The sequence below is a fragment of the Mauremys mutica genome, chromosome 19 (assembly GCF_020497125.1).
Source record: "Mauremys mutica isolate MM-2020 ecotype Southern chromosome 19, ASM2049712v1, whole genome shotgun sequence".
NCBI classification, from domain to species: Eukaryota; Metazoa; Chordata; order Testudines; family Geoemydidae; genus Mauremys; species Mauremys mutica.
This window is the reverse complement of record NC_059090.1, coordinates 14,138,320-14,152,823: the sequence shown is the minus strand read 5'-3', so window position 1 is coordinate 14,152,823 and position 14,504 is coordinate 14,138,320. Positions and strand designations below refer to the sequence as shown.

Here is a 14,504-nt window from a genome sequence, read left to right as displayed (position 1 = left end):
GCCCCCTTTCCCATAGGGGCCAGCATTGCATCAAGTCATGGTTTGAGCAGTCACAAAACCCCTCTCAGAGATGGGTACGAGTAGAGCTGGTTGAACTCTTCATTGTGGTTAACTTAGCTGAAGATTTTGTCAAATTATTCATAATTACATTTTTCATTATTCAGCCATGAGTGTATTTTGTGGATCCCTGGTTGGAGGTGCCCAATTAGATGAAGATGTAAAGGTGTAGGAACTGAGGTGCCTTGTTCCATTTCACCAGAGTCCCTGTTAAGAACTGTGTTTAAATAAAATACCCCTTTGTTTTATTGTGAAATGGTGTCTTTTTGCACCTCAGGAAAGCAGAATCTGATGAAATGGAGGCCTTTCTCAGAGGGGTTTATTGGACCTCTGCTCATTCTCAGACCAAAATCAGATCAATAGGCCAAATTTTGCTGTTACACCTGTATAAAAGTTTATATTGGTGTAACAGACACAGGGGAGTTTGGTCTATTGTCCTTGTTTATCCATTTCCTAGATCCAAATATCTTAAATTTGGATATTTAAGAAATTGACTTATACTGTAGCTCAACTCTAAGGCCTGGTCCACAACTAAAATCTAGCTATGTTGCTCAGCAATATGAAAAACTCACATCCCTGAGAGATGTAGTTAAGATGATCTAAATCCTGCTAGGTCGATGGAACTATCTACCATCTTTTGGAGGGGTGGATTAACTACGGCAGTGACAAAACCCTTCTATTTCTGTAGCACACGTCTACACTACAATGCTATGGTGGCACAATTGCGGAGTTATAGCCCTAAGAATGGCAAAGGATAGCCTTGGTGAGTCTCTGCATTCTGGGCAACGTGCTTTTGGCAGCTTGTTAGCACTGTTACCCCCATCCCATTTCTTTGGCTTTTCCTCCGATTTGGGGCTAGCTGAACTGCATTCAGTTTTGTAACTTTGGGTCTGTGACTATATTGGCCATTGCGCATTCACAGCTACTCTCTTTAGATTTTATCATCTCATCACATGTCACCACAGCAGGAAGTACCAAGAGGCAGGGTGGTGTTTACCTAAGGAGGGTACACAGCAGTTACCTTTTTTTAAGGTGGTTGGCTGTTTTGAGATAAAGCTACTCTCTGTGATTGGGGATCCTGTCAAAATAATACGATCAAATATCTTTAAAAGAGTTGTGACACTCTGCCAGTGTCTCTGATCAGTTTTTACATATGTGTGTATCAAGATTTACAGGCTCCTTCCTGAAGCACTCCTTATCTTTTAAGGTCTTGCTTAAACTGCAGTGAACGGAAAATTGGGGAGGAGTCTAGCCAGCACAGGCAGGAAATGGTTAACAGCCATTCATATCACCTGGAAAAGCAATTCTTTGATTTGTCAGAGGGCGCTAACATGCTGCAACTCATAGGAAACAAAGGAAAGGGAAGCGACTATTAAACATGAGCCTAGATCTTAATTTCAGTGACAGAACTGAGGAGTGAGGCTGGACCTTGATGTGTGCTGCAAAATGTGGAATTTGGGATTGAAAGTAATTTTTTTGTCCTATCTCGGTTCAGAGAGGAAACAGGGAAATAAATCTGGTTCCAACTGGAGAACTTAGACTCACGAGAAGTTATCTGAGAGGTAAGGAAATTATTTATATCTCACTCACGTTAAAAATAATATTTAAGCAAATCAGGGTGGGGAGCACAGATAGGAATTTTTAAATTTAAACTTTTTTTGTAAAAGAAACAAAACATCATTTATCTCTTAACTGTCTGCATTCTGTTTATTTGCACTGTTTTCTGGTCTTAAAGTATAGAAACTTGGGAAACAGGAAAAACAGATGAGGCAGTGGAACTTGTGAATAAAAGTTGCAGTAAATACTTCAGTGATGATGAAGGCAAGAGCCTTTCAAATTAGACAGTGTTTCTGTCAATATAGTGCTTTTAAAATACTCTGCTCCTTTGATTGCAGGATCTCAAAGTGCTTCACAAACCTTAATTCATTAAACACCATTTCAGTGCCTGTGAGGCACAAATTTGGTGCTTGTGAAAAGAGTTTATCGGACACGCCTGAAGATTCTCATGGTTATCCACAGACCACATACAGCACAGTCACTGCCCCACCAATGTGCTTGAATTCTAATCTGAAAGAATTAATCCTAATTAAAAGATGACCCTTCTTGGCTCATTCATTTCTTGGCTTATCTGCTGAGAAAACAAGGTTGCCAATTAAAGAGGTGTGTGTGTGTGTATGCACTCTTCCACTTGGATATGTGTGTGTGTGAGAGAGGCGCGCACACACACACACACTCACACTCTCTTGGATTTAGACAGATTGCCAAACTGTGATCTAGCTGGTAACACTTTTACTCACTATCCGTATCAGCCAGAGCTGGACTAAAGCAAGTGCCATGTAGGTGAAAGTGTTTATATCCCATATACAGTTTCATGAACAATCCAGTTACCTTGGTAGTACTAAATTGAAGGTGAATAAAACTCAGCTTCTTGGTAGGGTTAATTACAGCAGCTTTGGTTGAGGTCTTTTGATATCCTGGTTTCTGTAACTTAATTACCTCTGGTAGCTATATTATGACTAGCAGGATTACTGATTCCACTTTTTTTCCAATTCTGGTTTAGGTTGATGTCGTAAGTCTAATGATCTGGATTGTTTACACTTTTGATAAGCTCGTCAGAGCAGTGACATGCTCTGTTTTATATGTCTGTAAAGTGCAATGCACACCTATGTGCTGTATAAATAAACTGTAATCCTTGCAACACTCCTGCAAGAGTTGCTTTGCCAGTTCTTCCTGCTGCTATTTTCCTTTATCGTTCTTCATCCTGATCCCTTGGTCCAGGTGCTAGTTTTTGGGTTTGTCCATAGGCTGTAGCAGGCAGGAAGAGGACTATAGTCCAGTGCGGAGTGGTTGCTTGGGTCAATTCTGGAGGTTCAGAGTTCTTAGCAAACCACTTTCCTCAGTGAACTTGGTGAAAGGTGGGGCCATTATCATTTCGTTCCAGTAATTACATTAGATCACTGCATTTCAATTTCCACCTTTCAAGCAGAGCTTATGTCATTCTTCAATGAGTTATGAGGGGGAGGAGGAAACCCTGGAAATTCACCACTTCTCCATAGTTCCCTGGCTCTAAAATGTCAATAATTTCCTACCCAGCCAATGACTGCGTTTTTCACCTCACCCTCTCTACGTACCTGCTGTGGCTTGCATTGTTATTTACTAAATATTATGACATGCTTCTGTTTATCGCAATTTGTAGCTTCTGTCGCTCCGGGAATTTCCTAAATAAATCATTGGAACTCAATGAAGGAGATTGTATCTTGCTACAAGTTGCCCATGACTCACAATCCAAAGTGGTTATTACTAGCAAGAAGACTTGATGCTGTTTACCATGTTGTATTTCACAAAGGATTTCAGAACCTGATTATGCTGGCCTGCAAGGTTTCTTTTATTTGAAAAGGTTCCTTTGTTGCTAAGGGCCTGACTCTTCTCTCACTTACAAGGGTTTTAAACTGGTATTACTCCATTAAGGCTCAGTAGAGTTATTCTGGATTTAAACTGGTGTGAAAAAAATCAGCAGCGGGTCCTTGGATTAATCATTGCGGAAAAGTTCTCCTCTTACAGTTCCTCAGAGTAGGTCTGCTTGAAACTAGGAAATTCCCTTTAGTGAGAAATTCTGACATTTCAAAACTTGGGGCCGTGTAGTAATTTGTGTTGTCAGAAGGGGGTCGTGGTGCAATGGAGTTTGAGAACCCTTGGATTAGTGAATTCAAAGTATACATTAAAAACAGATTACGTAACTTCTTGCTCTCTTGTCTCTAGCTACTGATTCTGTGTCTCTGCAGGACTGGGGGTAGAAGGTTTCATTCCCCTGTTTCACTTTGGTTCCGCTGGCATCCAACAGTCATCTCCTGTACCAGTGCTAAGTACGTCTTCTGTAATACTCTATATGTGTTGTACTTTGCGGAAGTATTAGCTTTTCCTTTTATAAAGGTAACTATGTGGGAGTGTCCTTTTGAATATACTAGACACACAAAGGTACTATTACTGTCATGTGCACTGGTCACATCTAGAACAGCTTGGAGGATTGAGGCCTAAAATGGTATCAAAGTAATTTAAACTGTTTTCATATAGCTTCAGTTCAGATCCTTACTGAGACTTATGATGGTGGCTGAGCTGGCAAAATGTTAATTTCATCTTTTGACAGAAGTACAACTTTGTATACTAAATACAGAGGCAGTATACTGTAGTGGTTAGAATGCAGGCTCAAATTGTCCTGTGGACAATTTGGATTGGTTAGACAGGTGAAAAGTGGTCGCACCCCTCCAGGAAAATACTCCCAGTACAGGGATTGTTCTGGAGGTGTGAGTGAGAGGGTTTGGCTAGGGCACGTCTGTGTCCCAGCTGTTCCTCAACCACATTACAGCACGTCCGCCTTACAGCCAAGGCACAACTTGGCAGTGTTGATCTGTGCCTGAGCCCGAACCAGTCTCCAGCAGCCTCCGCATTGGGAGAGTATGAGCCATGTCCTCATGATTTCTGCGGTGGTCTCAGTGCTGGTGCAGGGATCGATTCTTCATTGAGAATCTATTCCCGACTCTGCCATTGTTTTTTGTGTTTTATGTGTTGTGTTTTGTGCATTGGTTGTGTGACCTCGGGTACCTTACTAACCTGCTCTCTGCTTCTGTGTTCCCATCAGTAAAAAGAGAATGTGCGTGCTTGAGATATTTGGTTGAAATGCAAAATATATGGAAAATATTGTGTATCTTTGCCAATTTACAGCTTAGTAGAAGAGAAAAAAGGGACAAAGATGCTTTATAAATTATTGGGAGGTTCAGACAAATGGAACTTTTCAATTTAAACTAAACTAGGACTTTAGGAATTTTTTAAGACAAGATTGAAGGTTAGCCACACTATAAGAACAGCCTTAGTTTGTAAGATACCAAGAACTCTGGGTCTCTTCTTGGCTTATGTAAGGGGACTGTTGCCCCCTTACTAACATTCAGTGGGGGTGTTTGGTTGCTAGCTCCCAGCACTAAAAAGGGAGCGGTCGATGGGAAATCAGGAGCCTGAGACTGACAGTCTCCAGGAACAATGTGGAGAGGCCAGTGCTCCAGGTCAGCCTGATTGATGGAGCGGGCAGGCTAATCAAGGAGTCAGGAGGCCAGGGGGGGTCCCGTCCTCCGTGTGAGCTGGATTTGTCTGAGTCAGATGGAGTGGGGCCGAGCTAAGGAGAGAACAGGGCCCCAAGCTAAGCTGATGGGAGCGGAGCTGCAGCCCAAAAAGCCAGAGCACAGCCCAGAGAGAGCAGCCCTGCCCTGGGAGCAGAGCTGCAGCAACCAGAGCCAGAGAGGCCAGAGAAGCAGCCCAGGAAGCAGATGAGAGCTGAGAGCAGAGTCACAGAAGCAGCCTGCAGAGCAGCCCTGCCCTGGGAGCAGAGCTGTAGCAACTGGAGCCAGAGAGGCCAGACAAGCAGCCCAGGGAGCTGAAGTCAGAGCAGCAGCAGCAGCCGTGCTGAGGCAGAGTGGAGCTGGGGCTGGAGCAGGCCGGAGCCGGGTGCGGTGAGCAGCTGGGGAGAGCGAGGGGGACCCCGGGCAGTGGGCCCAGCGCAGGGAGACGCCTCAGCCAAGAGGCCCTGCAGGCCAGACTGGGAGGGGGATCGTAACCCTGACAGGGCGGGGGTGACGCTGGGGAGAAGGGTCCTGCCACCCAGAGCCTGAGAGTGTGTGGCCACCGCCAGAGCAAGTGTCCGACCCACAGCATCCCTGCAGCACAGCCAGGACCTGAGAAGGAGGCCTGGGACCTACAAGGAACAGACTGTGAACTGCCCTGACCTTTCAGAGACACTGTTTGTGATGTTCCCTGCCACAGAGCAGGGTGATGTGTTTTCCTGTAACCTTTCCCATTTTTCCTTATTCTTTTTTTAAATTAAGTGTTAATTAAATAACTTGTATTTGCTTTAAATTGTATGATGTGATCAGTGGGTCAGGGATGTGTGCAGTGCAGAGAGAGTACCCCGGAGTGGGGACACCCTAGCCCCTGTCCTAGGTGACCACAGCAGGGTTGGGGGTCGAGCCCCCTAGGAATCCTGGGCCCAGCCTTGTTGGGGTTACGAGGACTCTGCCAGACAGGAGAGTGGAAGGGGAGCCCTCAAGGGCAGGGAGGCCTCTGGGTAAAGGAAGTGGGAGCGAGGACTCAGATCCTTTCGCTAGCCCACTTCACTGGGGTAGTGCAGAAGCCAGGAAAGTTCCCCACAATAGCGGGACCATTCCCCCGCTTACACTTATATCACCCTCAGATGTTAACTAGGCTGTGTATGTTTTAGATCAAAGCTATTAATTCCTGTTTTTTAGTTTATGGAACAAAACTTTATGGACTACTGTCCTACACTCATAAAATCTAAGGACAGCATAGTGCGGATCCATGTCCCACTGCCAAGCCCCCTGCTTGCAACATTTAGTTGGTCTAAAATCCACAAAACCATCTGGCTATGGAAGTAACATACATTTTCCATATAGTTTTATATATAGTACTCAGTCAACTGTATTTAAAATATATGTTATAAGGGCTTATGCAAATCTGAACTAAACTCACATCACAAGAACTCATGTGAAAATAAATATTTAAATTACCCAACATCAATGAGACTTAACTGATCTTTTAAATATATATCCTAGAGAAGTATAAAAATGCAATTTATTCACTGCATATGTTGTTGACACATGTGTCAATGAGATGAGGGCATCCTCGGTACCAGGCAGAGCAGGATTAAGAACAAAATTTGTCCTCTCTGGTGAGCGCTGTGGATCTCTGCTCTTTGGTGCTTATTTTTGTTGCATATTCTGCAACACAACTTCCATTGATGTCAGCAGCAGTTTTGTGCTCAAAGAGTATGGCATATGCAACAAAGATCCTGGCTTGGGAGGGAGAATTTTGCCTAAGTCTGTAAAGGGACAAGATAAATGTCATAATTTGTGTTACTGCAACACTATAGCGAGACGTAGTTTGTAATATTTTGACATTTATACTGCAACGCTGCAACAGATGAAGGAAACACTTCAGGATCTTGGGGGACTGGATCTGAGGATGTGTGGCTCGCATGTGATAAGAGGCAGACAACAGGGCCTTGCAATGATGGGTCTGAATGTCTGCTCAAATTGGAGGAAAAGTTGGAGACTTGTTCATATAAATAATACATTAAGAAAAAGTTTGCTTCTGTACCGTAAAATCTTAATCTCCTTTCTTGGTTATAGTCTGGATTTTCTATTGTTGTCAGGTATGCTATCACGTACAGAGACAACTCATAATAAAGAGCGATTTCCTCCTCCTTTCCCAAGATCAGATTTATTTTATATTGGGATTTATTAATTTATTCCAGAAAATAGATTTGCAGCCCCAAATTGTATATTTAAATGTATACTTTTGTTAATGTTAGTCTTGTTCATTCTAGCTGCAGTTGTCCTGATAAAATGTCCATCAGGGGACTGAAGAAGAAGCAACCTAAGACTTTTAAAGTGAAAGTTATAACAATGGATGCTGAAATGGAGTTCAGCTGTGAGGTAAGTTTCCTGGAGGTGGGGGAAAGAAAGAGAGAACTTACATCCTTCATGTTACTAAGGTCTGACTTGGAGAATTCTGAGTACAACCACAAACAGGCTTTGGAAAAATAATTGTTAATCAGGGGACTGGATGGCTCATGGGATTGTAATGGGATTTTGAGCCCGACTCTCCACTGTCCTGCACCGTGTGTAGTCATTTCCACCTGTGGAAAGTGGGATTCTGATCTACTAGCATTTCATGTGTATTTTGAACAGATGTTAATGAGTACATGAGGTGCAGGACAGCTGAGAATCAGACTCATAGTCTCTCACCTGTAGGGTGCTGGTTTGAACACAGCTCAGTTCGGTATTGCCTGCAAGGCATTGCTATGTATTTGTGGTTCAGTGGCCTGTGTGAAGTAAATTGGGTGGTCTCAGCCCAGTTCCCCTTGGATAAGTGTCCACATTACAAAACCACTTAGCACTTGTTGCCACCTTCGGGATCTCAGCAGAGAGGCCAAGGATTGAATAGACTGAACTTTACCCACAACCTTATAGTACCTCATGGTGGAGGTATGCCGACAGTGTAGGGAAGCTTGTGCTGCCACTGACCCTGCCCTACATATAGAGGTAATGATTAGCAGCACTAACTTAATAAATGTTTATTTTAAAGTATTCACCAAAATACACTGACATGGTGTATGTGAAAAGACAGTCGTACAGGTAAAGAATTAATCAAGGCATGCACTCTGTAATGGGTATCCATTAGAGTCCTCCGTTAATAGACTATTTAAGAAATAAAGGATCAGACCTAAGGTGAGGGACCATTAATTGTCTCAGAAAACATGTTCTGTTAAGCACCCCTTGACTTCATATGCTGAATAAAAACCTAAAATTAATTTCTGATTGTAGCACCACAGTACAGCCGAAGTGGCATTATGCCAGCTGGAGAGATTTCAGTCTGATTTTCATCCTAGTCAGACTGGTGTGCAATACAAGGACCTCTTGTAAATATCAATGTGTGTGCACATATATAATCTTTGTACAAATGACAGTCCTGCAAGGTGCTGATTGTGGCCCATTCCCACTGACTTGAATGAGAGTTGCGGGTGCTGAGCACCTTGCCAGAGGAGGTCCACGGTCTGTAACTTATTTTACAAGTTGCAGAATGATATCCCCCTGCATATTTGAGTTGGGAACTCGGATCTTATCCTCAAAGGTGACTGCTGTTTTCTGGATTTTAACACCATTACTATGCTCAAGTATATTTGTTTGGTCAGAATGACTTTTAGAAAGTCAAAGCTCTTGTCTTTTCTGGGGGAATCTCTTTTTGGGGGCGGGGGACAAATCTGGACGCACAAGCTAGTTCTTTCCTTCCACTGGTTATGACTCCCCAGTAAACAAAATCAAGAAATACAGGCTGCAAAAGAAGAGAGTGAATGAACGCCATATGGAGGAGAATGATGCAGCAGATGACCAGTCACTCCTTGAATTGGGTTTACTGTGGAGGAAATACAGAGATGGCCAGCTGGTCAACACATACTAAATCAACAATTGCAAAAAAAGGGTGGGAAATGATTTCATTTAAAAATCAAAGGTGAAAATTTAGAACTGGTATGGGCTGAATGAACTTGCCATTGTGGGAGTTGGCAATCTTGTTTGGGTTTGTCAGTTCTGGGTGTGAATTGTTACATAATTCCTGGTTTTTAGAAGTCACCCAAAGATCAAATAACCTAGTTACATGTAATATGTTGTTACACATTTATCTCAAATAATTTTGTCAGATTAGTAGAAATAAAGGATTTTGGAATATTGCTTACAGCTCAGGAACCTTGTTAAATTCAATGTAATGTATTCTCTCCCCTGTCCTTTGCAAAATATTTTATTTTTTTGTTGGGATGATTTCCTTCTCCCCATCCAAATATTACTCATAAATTCACTTTTTTTACCATGAAGTTCTCAGGGTCTGACCCATGTTATTAGACAGCAACTCTTGTAACACCCTGCCATATAGGAGAAACAGATGTGTAGCCTTTTCAGAGGAAAACTGTGAGAGAACTTCAGGTCCTTTAATCAAATCCTTCTTCCTACATGGAGCTGGCCTAGCAAACCAATTCATTCTATATCTATGCCAGGCCTATCATTAGACTGTCATTACATTTTTTTCCTGGATACAACAAATCTTGCCTCTATTGTGGGATCAGTCCTATCCCAATGAAGGCAATGGCCAACCCCATTGACTTGAATGGGAGTAAGGAAAGAGCCTGTATAGTTAAGAGGTCAAGTTGGTCTGTGATGTAACTCACTGAAGTAATGGAGTTACATCAAGGATGGATTTACCCTATGATTTTTATGCATTACTGTTCTAGGCTTGGGCCTCCTTTCAACCCATGTGCCCCCATCTTTCCAATTTGCATGAATTATTAAATAATACTTTACAAATTATTAATAAAAGTTTGCAATGTACACCATCCCCGGTTGCATGTGCAAGTAAAATACAGGATAGAGAAGTTAAGCGACCTACTCAGAAGCTACACTGTGAATCTGTGGCAGAGCTTAGAAGAGACATCAAGAAGTCTTGGCTCTTGGGCCTTTCCTCTGACCACTAGACAACAGTGACACATTTATTTGAAAAGCAAAAGGTGAGATAAATGCACTTCTCAGGAAGAAGGCAAATCCATGACCTGGTTAATCCTCCATGCTTTAGAAAACCAGCCCTAGAGCACCTCATTAAGATAATAACATTTGAAAAATCCATTGTCATTTTTTTTTCCCCATTCTCATTCTAGATGAAGTGGAAGGGAAAGGACTTGTTCGACTTGGTGTGCCGAGCATTAGGACTAAGGGAAACTTGGTTCTTTGGCTTGCAATACACAATAAAAGGAATGTACACCTGGTTAAAGATGGATAAAAAGGTATTGAAAACAATTAGCCTGTAAAAACAGCAACCTGTCAACCTCCTTTCAGCTAGGTTGCTCCTACAGGAGCTACTACTTCAGCTCAAGATGTAAAGCAGGGGTCTCAAACTCAAATGACCCCGAGGGCCGCATGAGGACGAGTGCATTGGCCCGAGGGCCGCATCACTGACACGCCCCCTTGCTGCCCCTGGCCCCACCCCCAATCCACCCCTTCCATGAGGCTCCGCCCCTGCCCTATCTCTTCTCCACCTCCTCCCCTAAGTGCGCGGCTCCCCGCTCCTCCCCCCTCCCTCCTGGAAAGTGCTAAGCACCACCAACAGCTGTTTGGCGGCGGGAAGCGCCAGGAGCCCTCTGATTCCCAGCCGCTGCGGGCAGCTCGGAGCCTTCTGATTCCCAGCCGCGGCTGGGAGTTAAAGGGCTCTGGGCTCCCCGCCGCGGGGGGCAGCTCGGAGCCTTCTGATTCCCAGCCGCGGCTGGGAGTTAAAGGGCTCTGGGCTCCCCGCCGCGGGGGGCAGCTCGGAGCCTTCTGATTCCCAGCCGCGGCTGGGAGTTAAAAGGCTCTGGGCTCCCCGCCACCGCGGGCAGCTCGGAGCCTGCCGCGGCTGGGAGTTAAAAGGCTCTGGGCTCCCCGCCGCCGCGGGCAGCTCGGAGCCTTCTGATTCCCAGCCGCGGCTGGGAGTTAAAAGGCTCTGGGCTCCCCGCCGCGGCGGGCAGCTCGGAGCCTTCTGATTCCCAGCCGCGGCTGGGAGTTAAAAGGCTCTGGGCTCCCCGCCGCCGCGGGCAGCTCGGAGCCTTCCGATTCCCAGCCGCGGCTGGGAGTTAAAAGGCTCTGGGCTCCCCGCCGCCGCGGGCAGCTCGGAGCCTTCCGATTCCCAGCCGCGGCTGGGAGTTAAAAGGCTCTGGGCTCCCCGCCGCGGCGGGCAGCTCGGAGCCTTCCGATTCCCAGCCGCGGCTGGGAGTTAAAAGGCTCTGGGCTCCCCGCCGCCGCGGGCAGCTCGGAGCCTTCCGATTCCCAGCCGCGGCTGGGAGTTAAAAGGCTCTGGGCTCCCCGCCGCGGCGGGCCACTCGGAGCCTTCCGAATCCCCGCCGCGGCGGGGAGGTACCAGGCTCTGGGCTCCCCGCCGCGGCGGGCAGCTCGGAGCCTTCTGATTCCCAGCCGCGGCTGGGAGTTAAAAGGCTCTGGGCTCCCCACTCTAGAGCCGGCCCTGGTGGGGGAGCTCCGCGGGCCGCAGGGAAGAGCTCCGCGGGCCGCATGCGGCCCGCGGGCCGCGTGTTTGAGACCCCTGATGTAAAGGCTCATCTGTTTAGTGATGACTGTGACTTCTAGATTTTTAAGGCCAGAAGGGACCATTGTGATCGTCTAGTCTGATCTGCTGCATAAAATAAACCATAGGATTTCACCAGCTGATTCCTGCATCAAGCCCATAATGCATAGTGTTAGTTGTTAAATTTAGAATCAGCAATGTCCTTCTTGCTCAAATCTGAAAGGGCTCAAATGCTGGCTGCTTTCTAACTGATATCTGGAATTGTGTTCTGAGGCATATCTGCACCATTTTCACTACTGCATCTACTAATGCTTATCTTTAAATAGGTTTTGGATCAAGAAATCCCCAAAGAAGACCCTGTTAGCTTTCGTTTTTTGGCTAAATTTTATCCAGAGAAAGTGGAAGAGGAGCTATTACAGGAAATTACCCAGCACCTATTCTTCTTGCAGGTCAGGAGGCAGTTTTTAACTGTTAACTTTGTTCATCCCATCCCTTTTCGTGATTTGTCTTCTTTTTGTTCTTGTCTGTAGTTTAGTCCTCAATGGGATGCTGCCCATAGCAGGCAAGCTGCAGTATCTCTGTGGGATATCCTAGTTGGAATCAATAACAATCATCTCCTCTCCTGGTCAGTGGGCTCAGTCACCTTATTAGACCTCCTACCCATTGTTTGGGCTACACCAGCTCTGGGTCTCCTGGTGGCTTGTGTTGCTGTGTCCCTGTTACAGGTGGATTTACAGCTGCTGGGATTTACAGTCCAGAATGTGAATCAAGTAGTCAGTGTTCTGAGTGTTAATTCCATGTGAACATAACCTCTGAGTATTTCAAGGTTCATTCATCATTATTAATTGCCTATTTTTATCTCAGCAAGGGTGAGAGAGAGAGAGAGTGTGTGTGTATGTGTGTAATACCTTGAAGCAGACCCAGGTTGATTTGGAGAAGGTTTTACTTGATGGCTGGGGTGAGAAGGAAGAAACACAGCAAAACCAGGAAATATGAACAGCTCCATAATTTCTTTTTTTAAGACGCTACAGTTATTTGGTCTGTAAATCTTCTTCTGGGCCCTGGGATTGTCAATTGTTTGAAGGCAAGATCAGACTAGCTTAGCAAATCAGTGTCTGTCGTTCTTGTTGCTGCCGCCTGTTATTTCTGTCTCTTTTGCTCTGCTTCCTGGATTTCTACCCTTGGGCTGAGAATGGATCTTCATTCTTCTGATTGTATCCACCAGTTTTCATACCTAGAAAGTCTGCCCCGAATATGTTTTGAAAACCTGTTTGGACAGCAACATAAGAGTCCAGGAATCCCTTATGGATTCAATCACACCGAGGGGTCATGTTGAATGTACAGAATCGAACATGGAAATCCGGGCTGTCTGGCAAACTCTTAAATTTTATTGGGATAAAAAAGTAATTTATATAAACAGATCAATGGGACTCATCATACTCTTTTGGCCTAAATCTCTTTCAAACTTATTACAGATAAGCCAAGGTTAGGACTGGTCTAACTCTTCAAATCAAGCAAACAGTATACCCTGTTTACTGTACAACAGCACCAATATACTATGTTTGTTTCTCTGGATAGCATTTCAGGGATACTCAGAAGTCCTCTGGCACCTTGAATGCTCCTAACATCTGCCAGCCAATTGGAGTTGTGTTCCCCATCCCTGGGAATGTAATGGAATCCCACTGCTCAGAGAAATCTAATTGACCCCACTCATAGTGACACCCTGCAGTGGGGTTGATTGCATTAGGAAGTAAAATAGTGGTTTTGCCAGGAGAGAATGGAATAATTTCCAGCACTTCAATAACTGTTAAGAGGGGATCTGTTACTAAAGAATTGGAGTTGCTCTTTGTTTTCAGAAGCATAGTGCAGTAGTTGTGAGAGCAGAATTCCCGAGTCAGGACTCGGGGGTTCTTTTCTCCTCCTGACACCCTAAATGATCTCAGGCAAGTTGCTTAACCGCTCTGTGCCTCAGTTTCCCCTCTTTAAAATTGAGATTATCTCCCTTTCACCGGTGCTGTGAGGCTTAATTAGTATTAGTTAAACACTGTGAGATCTCTGGATGGAATGTGCTAAAAACCTAAAATAAATTCTACTTGTACATAAGAGCTAGTAGCTCTGCAGGGCTGCCTTGCTGATTGAATTGCCAGGGTTGGTCATTTCTGTAGATTGCCACGGACTCGCAGGGGCGAAAGAAAACGCAGGCCTGTTATTTACCAGGCTGCACGTGGCAACAGACTATATTGGTAAGGGATGCAAGGAGAGTGTGGGTCACGATGCAAACTGCAGACACACACACACACACACACACACACACTAAACTTAATCAATTTAAAAGTTTTATTGGGGATAATTACAAGGGGTAAGGGAGCAGTGTATGATTAGCTAATAGAGTTAATGAAACTTAAAACACACAATGACTAAAATATCTACTAACAATATTTATAAACAAAGATGCAGCATTTAGTAATAACTGATACTTACAAATACAAACCAACGCATAACGACCGGCAAACGTAGAAGCTCTGTTTGAAACACGTGAGCTGAGAGAGAGGCTTCAAGGTGATCAGGCTCGGTTACGGGCATACACAGGATACACGGGCATACACAGGATACACGGGTATACACAGGATTCGTTTTTCTTTCTCCTCTCCCTGCCTGCACATGGCAGGCAGGCCATAAAGTACCCACTATGACATCATAGAAGTGTCATAGGGGACGGGGCCCAAAACCTGTTTGTGTTCGTTTCTGATTGGCACAAGCAAAGTTTACACCATGTAGGGGAGCAGGTG

At 44.8% G+C, this 14,504-nt stretch overlaps 1 protein-coding gene across 5 annotated transcripts in view; it reads left to right on the top strand.

Moving 5' to 3' along the window:
• LOC123353220 (merlin-like) overlaps positions 1-14,504 on the top strand; it is a 33,778-nt gene that overhangs the window by 428 nt on the left and 18,846 nt on the right. The window contains exons 2-7 of one of the 5 annotated variants that reach the window (XM_044994185.1): positions 746-820; positions 1,553-1,619; positions 3,840-3,920; positions 7,445-7,553; positions 10,322-10,447; positions 12,042-12,164. In XM_044994185.1, coding sequence (XP_044850120.1) covers positions 7,464-7,553; positions 10,322-10,447; positions 12,042-12,164 — 339 coding nt within the window. In that variant the 5' untranslated portion in view covers positions 746-820; positions 1,553-1,619; positions 3,840-3,920; positions 7,445-7,463. Of the gene's footprint in view, positions 1-445; positions 821-1,087; positions 1,620-3,816; positions 3,921-7,444; positions 7,554-10,321; positions 10,448-12,041; positions 12,165-14,504 lie in introns of those variants that run through there. The other 4 variants (XM_044994188.1, XM_044994186.1, XM_044994187.1 and 1 more) reach the window with 4 other exon arrangements.